Source organism: Gigantopelta aegis, chromosome 10, assembly GCF_016097555.1.
Source record: "Gigantopelta aegis isolate Gae_Host chromosome 10, Gae_host_genome, whole genome shotgun sequence".
NCBI classification, from domain to species: domain Eukaryota; kingdom Metazoa; phylum Mollusca; class Gastropoda; order Neomphalida; family Peltospiridae; genus Gigantopelta; species Gigantopelta aegis.
Window position 1 is genome coordinate 87,057,530 of NC_054708.1, and position 15,817 is coordinate 87,073,346.

A 15,817-nucleotide genomic window follows, 5' to 3' on the forward strand; every position below is an offset into this window, starting at 1 on the left:
AATAATTCCAATCTCTAAAAATGCCTTTGTTATAAACCCTTAGATTGGTCAAATTTGTATCACGTGATGATAAAAACTGACATTCATAGCTGTCTAAAGAATCTTTGTTGTTTTTAAAAGATGATGAGGGCCTAGACTACATTACTTTAAGTCACGAAATAAAACAGAAAAACAAACAGGGTGGCATCCATGATAACAAATGATAAACGTTTATATAGCAAGTCTGATACGCAAACATGTCCGGTAAATTCCGTGAAACAATATCTGTCTCACTGTGATCACACAGCTAAAAATCTATTTTGCCAATCCAAACAAGTGTATAATTCCAATGGAATTTGGTCTTTTACAAAAGCGATTTCAAAAACAAAATTCAGTCGGTTCATGCCAACCATTAGCAGTAACACGCATTGTAGTATGACGTACACAGCACATAGTTTGCATGCCACTGCGATACTATCTTTAAACAACTTGGGGTTTTGAAACTAGGCATATCATGTACATGTCGCACCACTTGAAGTCACACACGCCAAAACCATCCTGTGTTGTCGCCACTTCCACAATTACAGGGCCAGTAAACACAGAAATTCGCGACACACCTGTTTCATCCATTTGCGGACACATTAAAACTACTTTCTCCATGCAAATCTATCAACAAATGGAATTTTCACGCACTCAAAATTTGATAACTGTAATTACATTTCTGGTGACACGATCAGATTGAGTATTTCCCAATGAAATTAAAAGGTGAGATATTATAGACATTACATTCCTGGTGACATGATGAGATTGAGTATTTCCCAATGAAATTAAAAGGTGAGATATTATAGGCATTACATTCCTGGTGACATGATGAGATTGAGTATTTCCCAATGAAATAAAAAGGTGAGATATTATAGGCATTACATTCCTGGTGACATGATGAGATTGAGTATTACCCAATGAAATTAAAAGGTGAGATATTATAGATATTACATTCCTGGTGACATGATCAGATTGAGTATTTCCAAGTGAAATTAAAAGGTGAAGTATTATAGATATTACATTCCTGGTGACACGATCAGATTGAGTATTTCCCAATGAAATTAAAAGATGAGATATCATAGACATTACATTCCTGGTGACATGATGAGATTGAGTATTTCCCAATGAAATTAAAAGGTGAGATATTATAGATATTACATTCCTGGTGACATGATCAGATTGAGTATTTCCAAGTGAAATTAAAAGGTGAAGTATTATAGATATTACATTCCTGGTGACACGATCAGATTGAGTATTTCGAAGTGAAATTAAAAGGTGAGATATTATAGATATTACATTCCTGGTGACGTGATCAGATTGAGTATTTCCCAATGAAATAAAAGGTGAGATATTATAGATATTACATTCCTGGTGACGGTGAGATATTATAGATATTACATTCCTGGTGACATGATCAGATTGAGTATTTCCTAATGAAATTAAAAGGTGAGATGTTATAGATATTACATTCCTGGTGACGTGATCAGATTGAGTATTTCCCAATGAAATTAAAAGGTGAGATATTATAGATATTACATTCCTGGTGACGTGATCAGATTGAGTATTTCCCAATGAAATAAAAGGTGAGATATTATAGATATTACATTCCTGGTGACGATGAGATATTATAGATATTACATTCCTGGTGACATGATCAGATTGAGTATTTCCTAATGAAATTAAAAGGTGAGATGTTATAGATATTACATTCCTGGTGACGTGATCAGATTGAGTATTTCCCAATGAAATTAAAAGGTGACATATTATAGGCATTACATTCCTGGTGACACGATAAGATTGAGTATTTCCCAATGAAATTAAAAGGTGAAGTATTATAGATATTACATTCCTGGTGACACGATCAGATTGAGTATTTCCCAATGAAATTAAAAGGTGAGATATTATAGGCATTACATTCCTGGTGACATGATCAGATTGAGTATTTCCCAATGAAATTAAAAGGTGAGATATTATAGGCATTACATTCCTGGTGACATGATGAGATTGAGTATTTCCCAATGAAATTAAAAGGTGAGATATTATAGGCATTACATTCCTGGTGATATGATGAGATTGAGTATTTCCCAATGAAATTAAAAGGTGAGATATTATAGATATTACATTCCTGGTGACATGATTAGATTGAGTATTTCCCAATGAAATTAAAAGGTGAAGTATTATAGATATTACATTCCTGGTGACACGATCAGATTGAGTATTTCCCAATGAAATTAAAAGGTGAGATATTATAGACATTGCATTCCTGGTGACATGATGAGATTGAGTATTTCCCAATGAAATTAAAAGGTGAGATATTATAGACATTGCATTCCTGGTGACATGATCAGATTGAGTATTTCCAAGTGAAATTAAAAGGTGAGATATTATAGGCATTACATTCCTGGTGACACGATCAGATTGAGTATTTTCCAATGAAATTAAAAGGCGAAGTATTATAGATATTACATTCCTGGTGACACGATCAGATTGAGTATTTCCCAATGAAATTAAAAGGTGAGATATTATAGGCATTACATTCCTGGTGACATGATGAGATTGAGTATTTCCCAATGAAATTAAAAGGTGAGATATTATAGGCATTACATTCCTGGTGATATGATGAGATTGAGTATTTCCCAATGAAATTAAAAGGTGAGATATTATAGATATTACATTCCTGGTGACATGATTAGATTGAGTATTTCCCAATGAAATTAAAAGGTGAAGTATTATAGATATTACATTCCTGGTGACACGATCAGATTGAGTATTTCCCAATGAAATTAAAAGGTGAGATATTATAGACATTGCATTCCTGGTGACATGATGAGATTGAGTATTTCCCAATGAAATTAAAAGGTGAGATATTATAGACATTGCATTCCTGGTGACATGATCAGATTGAGTATTTCCAAGTGAAATTAAAAGGTGAGATATTATAGGCATTACATTCCTGGTGACACGATCAGATTGAGTATTTTCCAATGAAATTAAAAGGCGAAGTATTATAGATATTACATTCCTGGTGACACGATCAGATTGAGTATTTCCCAATGAAATTAAAAGGTGAGATATTATAGGCATTACATTACTGGTGACATGATCAGATTGAGTATTTCCCAATGAAATTAAAAGGTGAGATATTATAGGCATTACATTCCTGGTGACATGATGAGATTGAGTATTTTCCAATGAAATTAAAAGGTGAGATATTATAGGCATTACATTCCTGGTGACATAATGAGATTGAGTCTTTCCCAATGAAATTAAAAGGTGAGATATTATAGATATTACATTCCTGGTGACATCATCAGATTGAGTATTTCCAAGTGAAATTAAAAGGTGAAGTATTATAGATATTACATTCCTGGTGACACGATAAGATTGAGTATTTCCCAATGAAATAAAAGGTGAGATATTATAGATATTACATTCCTGGTGACACGATCAGATTGAGTATTTCCCAATGAAATTAAAAGGTGAGATATTATAGATATTACATTCCTGGTGACATGATCAGATTGAGTATTTCCCAATGAAATTAAAAGGTGAGATATTATAGATATTACATTCCTGGTGACATGATCAGATTGAGTATTTCCAAGTGAAATTAAAAGGTGAGATATTATAGATATTACATTCCTGGTGACATGATCAGATTGAGTATTTCCCAATGAAATTAAAAGGTGAGATATTATAGATATTACATTCCTGGTGACGTGATCAGATTGAGTATTTCCCAATGAAATAAAAGGTGAGATATTATAGATATTACATTCCTGGTGACGGTGAGATATTATAGATATTACATTCCTGGTGACATGATCAGATTGAGTATTTCCTAATGAAATTAAAAGGTGAGATATTATAGATATTACATTCCTGGTGACGTGATCAGATTGAGTATTTCCCAATGAAATTAAAAGGTGAGATATTATAGATATTACATTCCTGGTGACGAAATTAAAATATTATGATCAGATTGAGTATTTCCCAATGAAATTAAAAGGTGAGATATTATAGATATTACATTCCTGGGTGATCAGATTGAGTATATGAAATAGATATTACATTCCTGGTGACATGATCAGATTGAGTATTTCCCAATGAAATTAAAAGGTGAGATATTATAGATATTACATTCCTGGTGACATGATCAGATTGAGTATTTCCCAATGAAATTAAAAGGTGAGATATTATAGATATTACATTCCTGGTGACATGATCAGATTGAGTATTTCCCAATGAAATTAAAAGGTGAAGTATTATAGATATTACATTCCTGGTGACACGATCAGATTGAGTATTTCCCAATGAAATTAAAAGGTGAGATATTATAGATATTACATTCCTGGTGACATGATCAGATTGAGTATTTCCCAATGAAATTAAAAGGTGAGATATTATAGATATTACATTCCTGGTGACATGATCAGATTGAGTATTTCCCAATGAAATTAAAAGGTGAGATATTATAGATATTACATTCCTGGTGACATGATCAGATTGAGTATTTCCCAATGAAATTAAAAGGTGAGATATTATAGATATTACATTCCTGGTGACATTCCTGGTGATCAGATTGAGTATTTCCCAATGAAATTAAAAGGTGAGATATTATAGATATTACATTCCTGGTGACATGATCAGATTGAGTATTTCCCAATGAAATTAAAAGGTGAGATATTATAGATATTACATTCCTGGTGACACGATCAGATTGAGTATTTCTCAATGAAATTAAAAGGTGAGATATTATAGATATTACATTCCTGGTGACATGATCAGATTGAGTATTTCCAATGAAATTAAAAGGTGAAGTATTATAGATATTACATTCCTGGTGACACGATCAGATTGAGTATTTCCCAATGAAATTAAAAGGTGAAGTATTATAGATATTACATTCCTGGTGACATGATCAGATTGAGTATTTCCCAATGAAATTAAAAGGTATTTCCCAGATATTATAGATATTACATTCCTGGTGACATGATCAGATTGAGTATTTCCCAATGAAATTAAAAGGTGAGATATTATAGGCATTACATTCCTGGTGACATGATCAGATTGAGTATTTCCCAATGAAATTAAAAGGTGAGATATTATAGATATTACATTCCTGGTGGTCGATTAGATTGAGTATTTCCCAATGAAATTAAAAGGTGAAGTATTATAGATATTACATTCCTGGTGACACGATCAGATTGAGTATTTCCCTCCCAGTGGAATGTGTAGTCTGTATACTTTGTACTAACAAACTTGAATTACAATGTATAAATGTTACTTTTCTGATATTGGTGACTGCGTTCAGCTCAATGTTAAGTGTTTTCTGTTTGTACATACTATATCAGTGAAACTTGGTTTATAGTTGATGTTATGTGTGTATATTTCAGTGCATGTTAAAGTATTTCAAAATTTATTAAATTTAAAAAACATTTATTTATTAATTAAATTTGAAACAAAAAAGATGAATTATTTTAAATTTAATTTTAGTTTGTTTTAACTTGCATTGAGATACACATCCATATGTGAAACTATGATAAAATGGTAAATAAGTCGGTCTTATTGTTTTTTGCTACTGTTTCAGACACCTGGTTTCCATGGCTACAGTCCCATAGTCAGAACCCCTGGCGCCTGCTGCACCTGACTCGCTCGGATGACAGACACACGCGACACTTGGGTGTCAGAGCTCTGGCGGGCATTGAAGACTGGGATGGTGGGTATTGAAGACTGGGATGGTGGGTATTGAAGACTGGGATGGTGGGCATTGAAATCTGGGATGGTGGGCATTGAAGACTGGGATGGTGGGTATTGAAGAATGGGATGGTGGGTATTGAAATCTGGGATGGTGGGTATTTGGTGTCTGGGCCCTGATGGGCATTCAAGACTGGGATGGTGGGTATTGAAGAATGGGATTGTGGGTATTTGGTGTCTGAGCCCTGGTGGGCATTGAATACTGGGATGGTGGGTATTGAAGAATGAGATGGTGGGTATTTGGTGTTTGAGCCCTGGTGGGTATTGAAGACTGGGATGGTGGGTATTTGGTGTCTGAGCCCTGGTGGGCATTGAAGACTGGAATGGTGGGCATTGAAGACTGGGATGGTGGGTATTGAAGACTGGGATGGTGGGTAATTGGTGTTTGAGCCCTGGTGGGCATTGAAGAATAGGATGGTGGGTATTGAAGACTGGGATGGTGGGTAATTGGTGTTTGAGCCCTGGGGGCATTGAAGACTGGGATGGTGGGTATTGAAGACCGGGATGGTGGGTATGGAAGACTGGATTGGTGGGCATCAAAGACTGGGATGGCAGACATCGAAGATGGCGGGCATCGAAGACTGGATGGTGGGCATTGAAGATTGGGATGGTGGGCATTGAAATCTGGGATGGTGGGCATTAAAGACTGGGATGGTGGGTATTGAAGACTGGGATGGTGGGTATTTGGTGTCTGAGCCCTGGTGGGCATTGAAGACTGGAATGGTGGGCATTGAAGACTGGGATGGTGGGTATTGAAGACTGGGATGGTGGGTAATTGGTGTTTGAGCCCTGGTGGGCATTGAAGAATAGGATGGTGGGTATTGAAGACTGGGATGGTGGGTAATTGGTGTTTGAGCCCTGGGGGCATTGAAGACTGGGATGGTGGGTATTGAAGACCGGGATGGTGGGTATGGAAGACTGGATTGGTGGGCATCAAAGACTGGGATGGCAGACATCGAAGATGGCGGGCATCGAAGACTGGATGGTGGGCATTGAAGATTGGGATGGTGGGCATTGAAATCTGGGATGGTGGGCATTAAAGACTGGGATGGTGGGTATTGAAGAATGGGATGGTGGGTATTTGGTGTCTGGGCCCTGATGGGCATTCAAGACTGGGATGGTGGGTATTGAAGAATGGGATGGTGGGTATTTGGTGTTTGAGCCCTGGTGGGTATTGAAGACTGGGATGGTGGGTATTTGGTGTTTGAGCCCTGGTGGGTATTGAAGACTGGAATGGTGGGCATTGAAGACTGGGATGTTGGGTATTGAAGACTGGGATTGTGGGTATTTGGTGTCTGAGCCCTGGTGGGCATTGAAGACTGGGATGGTGGGTATTGAAGAATGGGATGGTGGGTATTTGGTGTTTGAGCCCTGGTGGGTATTGAAGACTGGGATGGTGGGTATTTGGTGTTTGAGCCCTGGTGGGTATTGAAGACTGGGATGGTGGGCATTGAAGACTGGGATGGTGGGTATTGAAGACTGGGATGGTGGGTATTTGGTGTCTGAGCCCTGGTGGGCATTGAAGAATAGAATGGTGGGTATTGAAGACTGGGATGGTGGGTAATTGGTGTTTGAGCCCTGGGGGCATTGGAGACCGGGATGGTGGGTATTGAAGACTGGGATGGTTGGTATTGAAGACTGGGATGGTGGGTATTGAAGACTGGGGTGGTGGGTATTGAAGAATGGGATGGTGGGTAATTGGTGTTTGAGCCCTGGCGGGCATTGAAGACTGGGATGGTGGGTATTGAAGACTGGGATGGTGGGTATTTGGTGTCTGAGCTCTGGCGGGCATTGAAGACTGGGATGGTGGGTATTGAATGTCTTCGGAGTGTCTCATAATCCTACTTATTAATTTATGGAATTCCAGAAAAATTATTTTACATTTTAAATAAGAAAAATTATCTTAACATTTAAAATATAATTTTATTTTTTGTTTATCTGTAGCTTGAAAACGTGGTGTAAATCTGTAGGAGAGGAGAGTGTGGGGTAATTACCACATTTGAAGTGGTCGTCTTGCTATCACTTGCATATTCACAATGTAAGAAGATATTTTTTTCTTGAAATCCATTTTCAGAACCATGCCTGCACTATAAGCAAATTGTGTCAAGTCAGTCAATATGTATAATTGTTGTGTGCAATTTTAGTGCATGAGCCAGTGTTTCTGCCAGAAAGGAATTTTTGGGTATGGTGCTATGAAATTGAATATTTACAATGTGTGTGCTGAATACAACCACAGTCGAGAGAGTGTATGGGGGGGGGGGGGGTCTCCCCCAGCAAGAAAATGGCTTAATTTAGGTTTAGGAAAATCATACAGTAATGATAAGAGTCATTAATTTTGTCAAAAGGTGAATTTAAAAATCTGCAAAATCATTTGGGTATTGCACCATACCTGTTTTACTGTCTGGCAGAAACCGTGTTCAGAGCCTATTTACAACAGGTGTACAGAGGGTTGTCCATGCTTCATACTCACCGGAGAAAAAAACAAGTCGTGAGGGTTTTGTGCTTGCCATTTTTATTTTTCAAATGTTTGGATCTGCTCTCCTCACTTGAAATAAAACTCTTGTAAGCCTTAATGTTTTTAATGTGATGTGAACAAAACCTTGAAATGTGTTGATGTGATTTGTGTTTCAGATTATCAGTACCGGTACATTGCTCAGGCCTGCGACGCTCGGACGCTGGTGGGACTGGCGAGGTCGCCTGATGTTGATGAAAGGTTTTTCCTGCCGCCACCTCAGTTACAGCCAATGAAGGTATGTCCGTTGTTTACTTCTCTGTGTTTACATGTCTAGGCCTGTTTAAATTATCTGATAGTTATTAGTAAGCTTGTGAGGATTGGCTATCAGTTCAGGGTGTGCTTCTGTACATCTATATATACATCCATTCATCCATAAATCATTCCATCTATCATTCCATCTTTCATTCCATCCATCCATCCATCATTCCATCCATCCGTCATTCCATCCATCCAACTGTTTATTGTTCCAAGTTACATTGGTTCCTGCATAGTTTGCATAGCAGTCTATAGGGTTAGGGCCCGGTAAAACTATATATTTTGTATACTTATTCAAACTGACATTTTTATTATTCACATATGTTATGTTGTATATATATCTATATTAGTTGGCTGTTGGCAACTCTATTACTTCCCTTCTATCATCAGTGTCATATTGACAGTTTAGTTTATTATGTTTAAGTTTTATTTGTGTGTGTGTTTCAGAACAGCTTGCTGGATGAGTTGAAGGAATTACTGCGATGGCTGCCTCAGTGTGATGTTGATAAGTGTGTCGCCTACTTCACGGAGGTCGCTCTCCGGAAAACGCTTCAGTTTGAAGATAAGGTGAAGAGGGGCGGGATCTAGCTCAGTCGGTAGATAGCTCGCTTCAGTTTGAAGATAAGGTGAAGAGGGGCGGCATCTAGCTCAGTCGGTAGATAGCTCGCTTCAGTTTGAAGATAAGGTGAAGAGGGGCGGCATCTAGCTCAGGCGGTAGATAGCTCGCTTCATTTTGAAGATAAGGTGAAGAGGGGCGGCATCTAGGTCAGGCGGTAGATAGCTCGCTTCAGTTTGAAGATAAGGTGAAGAGGGGCGGCATCTAGCTCAGGCGGTAGATAGCTCGCTTCAGTTTGAAGATAAGGTGAAGAGGGGCGGCATCTAGCTCAGGCGGTAGATAGCTCGCTTCAGTTTGAAGATAAGGTGAAGAGGGGCGGGATCTAGCTCAGGCGGTAGATAGCTCGCTTCAGTTTGAAGATAAGGTGAAGAGGGGCGGCATCTAGGTCAGTCGGTAGATAGCTCGCTTCAGTTTGAAGATGAAGGTGAAGAGGGGCGGCATCTAGGTCAGGCGGTAGATAGCTCGCTTCAGTTTGAAGATAAGGTGAAGAGGGGCGGCATCTAGCTCAGTCGGTAGATAGCTCGCTTCAGTTTGAAGATAAGGTGAAGAGGGGCGGCATCTAGCTCAGGCGGTAGATAGCTCGCTTCAGTTTGAAGATAAGGTGAAGAGGGGCGGCATCTAGCTCAGGCGGTAGATAGCTCGCTTCAGTTTGAAGATAAGGTGAAGAGGGGCGGGATCTAGCTCAGGCGGTAGATAGCTCGCTTCAGTTTGAAGATAAGGTGAAGAGGGGCGGCATCTAGCTCAGGCGGTAGATAGCTCGCTTCAGTTTGAAGATAAGGTGAAGAGGGGCGCTTCATCTAGCTCAGGCGGTAGATAGCTCGCTTCAGTTTGAAGATAAGGTGAAGAGGGGCGGCATCTAGCTCAGGCGGTAGATAGCTCGCTTCAGTTTGAAGATAAGGTGAAGAGGGGCGGCATCTAGGTCAGTCGGTAGATAGCTCGCTTCAGTTTGAAGATGAAGGTGAAGAGGGGCGGCATCTAGCTCAGGCGGTAGATAGCTCGCTTCAGTTTGAAGATAAGGTGAAGAGGGGCGGCATCTAGCTCAGGCGGTAGATAGCTCGCTTCAGTTTGAAGATAAGGTGAAGAGGGGCGGCATCTAGCTCAGTCGGTAGATAGCTCGCTTCAGTTTGAAGATAAGGTGAAGAGGGGCGGCATCTAGGGCGGTAGATAGCTCGCTTCAGTTTGAAGATAAGGTGAAGAGGGGCGGGATCTAGCTCAGGCGGTAGATAGCTCGCTTCAGTTTGAAGATAAGGTGAAGAGGGGCGGCATCTAGCTCAGGCGGTAGATAGCTCGCTTCAGTTTGAAGATAAGGTGAAGAGGGGCGGCATCTAGCTCAGTCGGTAGATAGCTCGCTTCAGTTTGAAGATAAGGTGAAGAGGGGCGGGATCTAGCTCAGGCGGTAGATAGCTCGCTTCAGTTTGAAGATAAGGTGAAGAGGGGCGGGATCTAGCTCAGGCGGTAGATAGCTCGCTTCAGTTTGAAGATAAGGTGAAGAGGGGCGGCATCTAGCTCAGGCGGTAGATAGCTCGCTTCAGTTTGAAGATAAGGTGAAGAGGGGCGGCATCTAGCTCAGTCGGTAGATAGCTCGCTTCAGTTTGAAGATAAGGTGAAGAGGGGCGGCATCTAGCTCAGTCGGTAGATAGCTCGCTTCAGTTTGAAGATACGGTGAAGAGGGGCGTCATCTAGCTCAGTCGGTAGATAGCTCGCTTCAGTTTGAAGATAAGGTGAAGAGGGGCGTCATCTAGCTCAGTCGGTAGATAGCTCGCTTCAGTTTGAAGATGAAGGTGAAGAGGGGCGGCATCTAGCTCAGGCGGTAGATAGCTCGCTTCAGTTTGAAGATAAGGTGAAGAGGGGCGTCATCTAGCTCAGTCGGTAGATAGCTCGCTTCAGTTTGAAGATAAGGTGAAGAGGGGCGGCATCTAGCTCAGGCGGTAGATAGCTCGCTTCAGTTTGAAGATAAGGTGAAGAGGGGCGTCATCTAGCTCAGTCGGTAGATAGCTCGCTTCAGTTTGAAGATAAGGTGAAGAGGGGCGGGATCTAGCAAAGTCGGTAGATAGCTCGCTTCAGTTTGAAGATAAGGTGAAGAGGGGCGGGATCTAGCTCAGTCGGTAGATAGCTCGCTTCAGTTTGAAGATAAGGTGAAGAGGGGCGGCATCTAGCTCAGGCGGTAGATAGCTCACTTCAGTTTGAAGATACGGTGAAGAGGGGCGGGATCTAGCTCAGTCGGTAGATAGCTCGCTTCAGGTGCTGGGCTCAAACAATTAAAAGTTCCCAATAGACCCATTCTCTGATATATTTTTTAGTTTTTCCAGTCCCAAACACTGTCCCATGACTGGTATGTGCGGCATATAAAAAATCCCTTGCTATTAATGAAAAAATGTAGCAGGTTTTCTATGAAAAATAAAGTGTTAGAATTACCAAATGTTTGACATCCATTAACCCGATGATTAACCAATGTGCTCTAGTGTTGTCAGTAAGCAATACAATCTTTATGTTGTAGCCCTTTGTGAGACGAGAGGTCGATGTGGCTCAGTGGTAGAGTGCTTGAGTGACGTGCAGTGGGTCGTAAGATTCCTCCTCTTCCGTACAACAACATACTACTTTCTAGAATCATTCCCCATTTGTGGGCCCATAAGGCTAGTTCTGCTTCCAACAAGTACGCCACAACTGGTGTTGTGAGGCTGTGGTATTTATCTGTTGGATGGTATATGTGAAAGATCCCATTCTGCTAATCAAAAAGAGTAGCCAAGAGTTGAGGCAAGCATGTTCCACACCAAGTAGCTGTAGTTTTAAATGTGCTGAGGTGTTGTTAAACATTCCTTTCTTGCCTTGATGGACTGAATGAAGAATTTGATATATCTGTACAATCAGTTTATTCAAGTGTCACATGCTATTATTTACATGTAAAACGATAACGTGACATCGCTCAGCCGTAGCAGGCTTATGACACGCTGTTCTAAAATATGTCGCACAATACCATTCAAAAGCTAGAAGTTGTTACAATCATATTTGTTTATACCACATTTAATTTCTTTTCTTTTTTGTATTGGGTTTTTTTTTGTGTGGGGAGGGGTTTGTGTGTGTGTGGGTGGGTACATAGAATGCATTACAGAAGTTGTTTGTTTTAAAGTTAAACCTAAATGAAGTATTAAATGATTACTTGATTCATATTGATTTATCTGTTAGCTTAACAAAATATGAACTTGGTGTAACACGTTTTAAATTGATTTCAGGGTGGCCTGTGGACATTCAGTGGTTTGAGTTTGGAGCCAATAAAGATTTGCACTGATTTCGACAACACCAAGAAGATGCAGTCTGTTTGTCTTGAAGCTTTGGCTCGGCATTCTTTGGTAACACACCTTTAAAATATCAATACACACGTACATTGTAGTAGGTCTGCAAAACCCCATTATGAAAGCCAGATATTTCTACAAATTTACATGTACATCTAGCTCTTAATGAATACTAATACTAACGGTGGCAGGAAATATCTGAGAGGGAGACTCTTCAGTTTAGATGTGATGGCTTGTATAATCGGTCCATTTTGGTGGACATGACCAGCTGAATATGACCAATTTGATTTTCCTCAACTATCTAGACCGAGTGTGAAAATAACCATATACTTTTAACATGAGATTAATACTGTAGGAATAATAAATACAGACAGCTGTTTGGAAACTGATGAGAAAGCTTAAAACAAAATATTATATCATATATGCCAACTAAAACTTTGATGTCTAGAAAATTAAACTTAGCCTTAATAGTTAAAAATAACTCCAATATAAGACACATACTGTTGGTGGGTTTTTTTTTGTGGGGGGTTTTTGTAACCTAAAAGCCAATAACGTTTGTTTTCTATATTTGGAAATATGGATTTTTCTTTTCTTCTTTTCTCTCTGTCTATCTGTTTAATTTCTTTTTTATTATATATTTAGTCTGTCATTAATTTTGTGCTCCAAATTTGACTGTTTCAATTAACTAGTAATTTTATTGAATGCACTTTATATTTATGTATCTATTGTTAGATAATGATTTCAGGGCCCCAACCCTGACATTATCAATATATAAATATCTGGGACAATAAATATATTTAAAAAAAAAAAAAAAAAAAAAAAAAAAATTGCAGACTTAAAATGCACAATATTGGAAAAGAACAATTCTACTGATACAAACACAGAGATCAAACTTAACGATGGCAGTAGCCATAGCTGTAATATAAATTGCTATATAGGCCAGGGACTTATCCAGTGGTGTTTTTCTGCCACGGGATAAAAATTACTGCCAACAACTTTTTTTGGTTTCTAAATTTGGACCATTTTTTTAAAGTTTCTGATGAGTGATATTCTTAGTTTAAGTGGACTGAAATTATCAGTACAGATTTACAGTTAGGCCATGAATGTGAGAGTGTTACTGAAATTGTCAGTACAGATTTACAGTTAGGCCATGAATGTGAGAGTGTTACTGAAATTATCAGTACAGATTTACAGTTAGGCCATGAATGTGAGAGTGTTACTGAAATTGTCAGTACAGATTTACAGTTAGGCAATGAACGTGAGAGTGTTATTGAAATCGTCAGTACAGATTTACAGTTAGGCCATGAATGTGAGAGTGTTACTGAAATTGTCAGTACAGATTTACAGTTAGGCAATGAACGTGAGTGTGTTACTGAAATTGTCAGTACAGATTTACAGTTAGGCAATGAACGTGAGAGTGTTATTGAAATCGTCAGTACAGATTTACAGTTAGGCCATGAATGTGAGAGTGTTACTGAAATTGTCAGTACAGATTTACAGTTAGGCAATGAACGTGAGTGTTACTGAAATTGTCAGTACAGATTTACAGTTAGGCCATGAACGTGAGTGTGTTACTGAAATTGTCAGTACAGATTTACAGTTAGGCAATGAATGTGAGAGTGTTACTGAAATTGTCAGTACAGATTTACAGTTAGGCCATGAACGTGAGTGTGTTACTGAAATTGTCAGTACAGATTTACAGTTAGGCAATGAACGTGAGTGTGTTATTGAAATCGTCAGTACAGATTTACAGTTAGGCCATGAAAGTGAGTGTATTACTGAAATTGTCAGTACAGATTTACAGTTAGGCAATGAACGTGAGTGTGTTATTGAAATCGTCAGTACAGATTTACAGTTAGGCCATGAAAGTGAGTGTATTACTGAAATTGTCAGTACAGATTTACAGTTGGGCAATGAACGTGAGTGTGTTATTGAAATCGTCAGTACAGATTTACAGTTAGGCCATGAAAGTGAGTGTATTACTGAAATCGTCATTACAGATTTACAGTTAGGCCATGAAAGTGAGTGTGTTTTGTTATTTTCAGCATCTAAAACACTGTCAGGAGATTGTACACAATCGAGGTCTACAACTTCTGCAGCGAGTTGTCGAGAGTCGACCTAAAGACCTCAACATCAAGGAAACTGTCGCACGGATCATTGGAAATCTAGCACTGTGTGCCGACCTTCACAAAGACATCATTAAAACAGGTACGTCTCTTTAAGGCTGTACATGTATGTAGGAGTGATACTGGGGGAGGGGGGCAGGACACTGCTATGGATTTTTCTTTGTGGCTACATAGTGTCTTATAGGGCGAGTCCAGTGAGTGTATTAGTGGATGAAGTAGGGGGCATTCAGAGTTGTCACTTTTATGTTACTACAGTGCGTTTTCAATGTATGGTGGGTGCAGCAATTGTGTAAGTCGATGAAGAGTGGTGTGAACATACTTCAGCGGATTGTCCCATATTGCTACATGCGTATATTGTGTTTTGATTGCAGGGTGGGTCCAGCGACTGTATGAGTGGATGAAGGGGGAGGATCTCTCTCTGTTGATATTTGCTGCTCGAGCACTGGCTAACCTGGACTCTGATTTTAGTGGCGATGTACAAGAAGACGGAATATTTGTCATTCACCCGGTTCACAGAACGACGTATGTACAACCCTGTGTTTGGATATACTGATAATTGTTCAATATTCATGAAATATGCAGACTTGTTCATAACATGTGGTCACATATATCGCATTAAAATTAGCAGTCTTGATTCATGAAATAAGCCAGTTTGCAGAGTGGCTATTTAAATACTTGTGACAATAACACTGGTCGGTTAATTCATCCTACTAGACTACTGTAACAATTTAATGAGCCTGACAATAAAACATTGGAAAAGCCGTACACATTCTGATGTTTCAATTACATCACAGTATGATATCCAACAGTTCATGCTTTTTAATAGATGCTCAATTCTTGAGTTGTCATAGAGACTAACCAGGTAGAAAATAAGGGAGAAATTTAATGTTTTGGTGGACAACCTGCATTTCTGACAGCTCTTGTCACGTTATTAAAAGTAAATTTTTCTACTTTACTTTGACAGACATTTTTCAATATGTTTGAATTAATGTTATTTGTTATAAATTGAACAATACTGTTTTAAAGTAGGATTTAATCTTCAGATTAGTTACCACAGCAAGCATGCAATGAATAGTAATTGCATTTTCAGTGATCCACTTTATGCAGACATTGTTTTCATCCATGGCATCATGGGAGGCCCATTTAAGACATGGAGGCAGCAGGACGTTAAGAATAAAGGTCGTAACCATGGAAACGATGAAACTGGGACCAGTTGGACAACTTGCTGGCCCAAGGT

The 15,817-nt window shown here is 39.1% G+C and overlaps 1 protein-coding gene across 1 annotated transcript in view; it reads left to right on the plus strand.

Annotated features, from left to right (window-relative positions):
* Nucleotides 1-5,105: 5,105 nt before the first annotated feature.
* The window catches only part of LOC121383884 (protein SERAC1-like), a 33,331-nt gene continuing 22,619 nt past the window's right edge, over nucleotides 5,106-15,817 (plus strand). Inside the window, exons 1-8 of the mRNA XM_041513981.1 lie at nucleotides 5,106-5,118; nucleotides 5,612-5,740; nucleotides 8,410-8,528; nucleotides 8,996-9,115; nucleotides 12,395-12,511; nucleotides 14,500-14,662; nucleotides 14,952-15,102; nucleotides 15,671-15,815. Coding sequence (XP_041369915.1) covers nucleotides 5,106-5,118; nucleotides 5,612-5,740; nucleotides 8,410-8,528; nucleotides 8,996-9,115; nucleotides 12,395-12,511; nucleotides 14,500-14,662; nucleotides 14,952-15,102; nucleotides 15,671-15,815 — 957 coding nt within the window. The remainder of the gene's footprint in view (nucleotides 5,119-5,611; nucleotides 5,741-8,409; nucleotides 8,529-8,995; nucleotides 9,116-12,394; nucleotides 12,512-14,499; nucleotides 14,663-14,951; nucleotides 15,103-15,670; nucleotides 15,816-15,817) is intronic.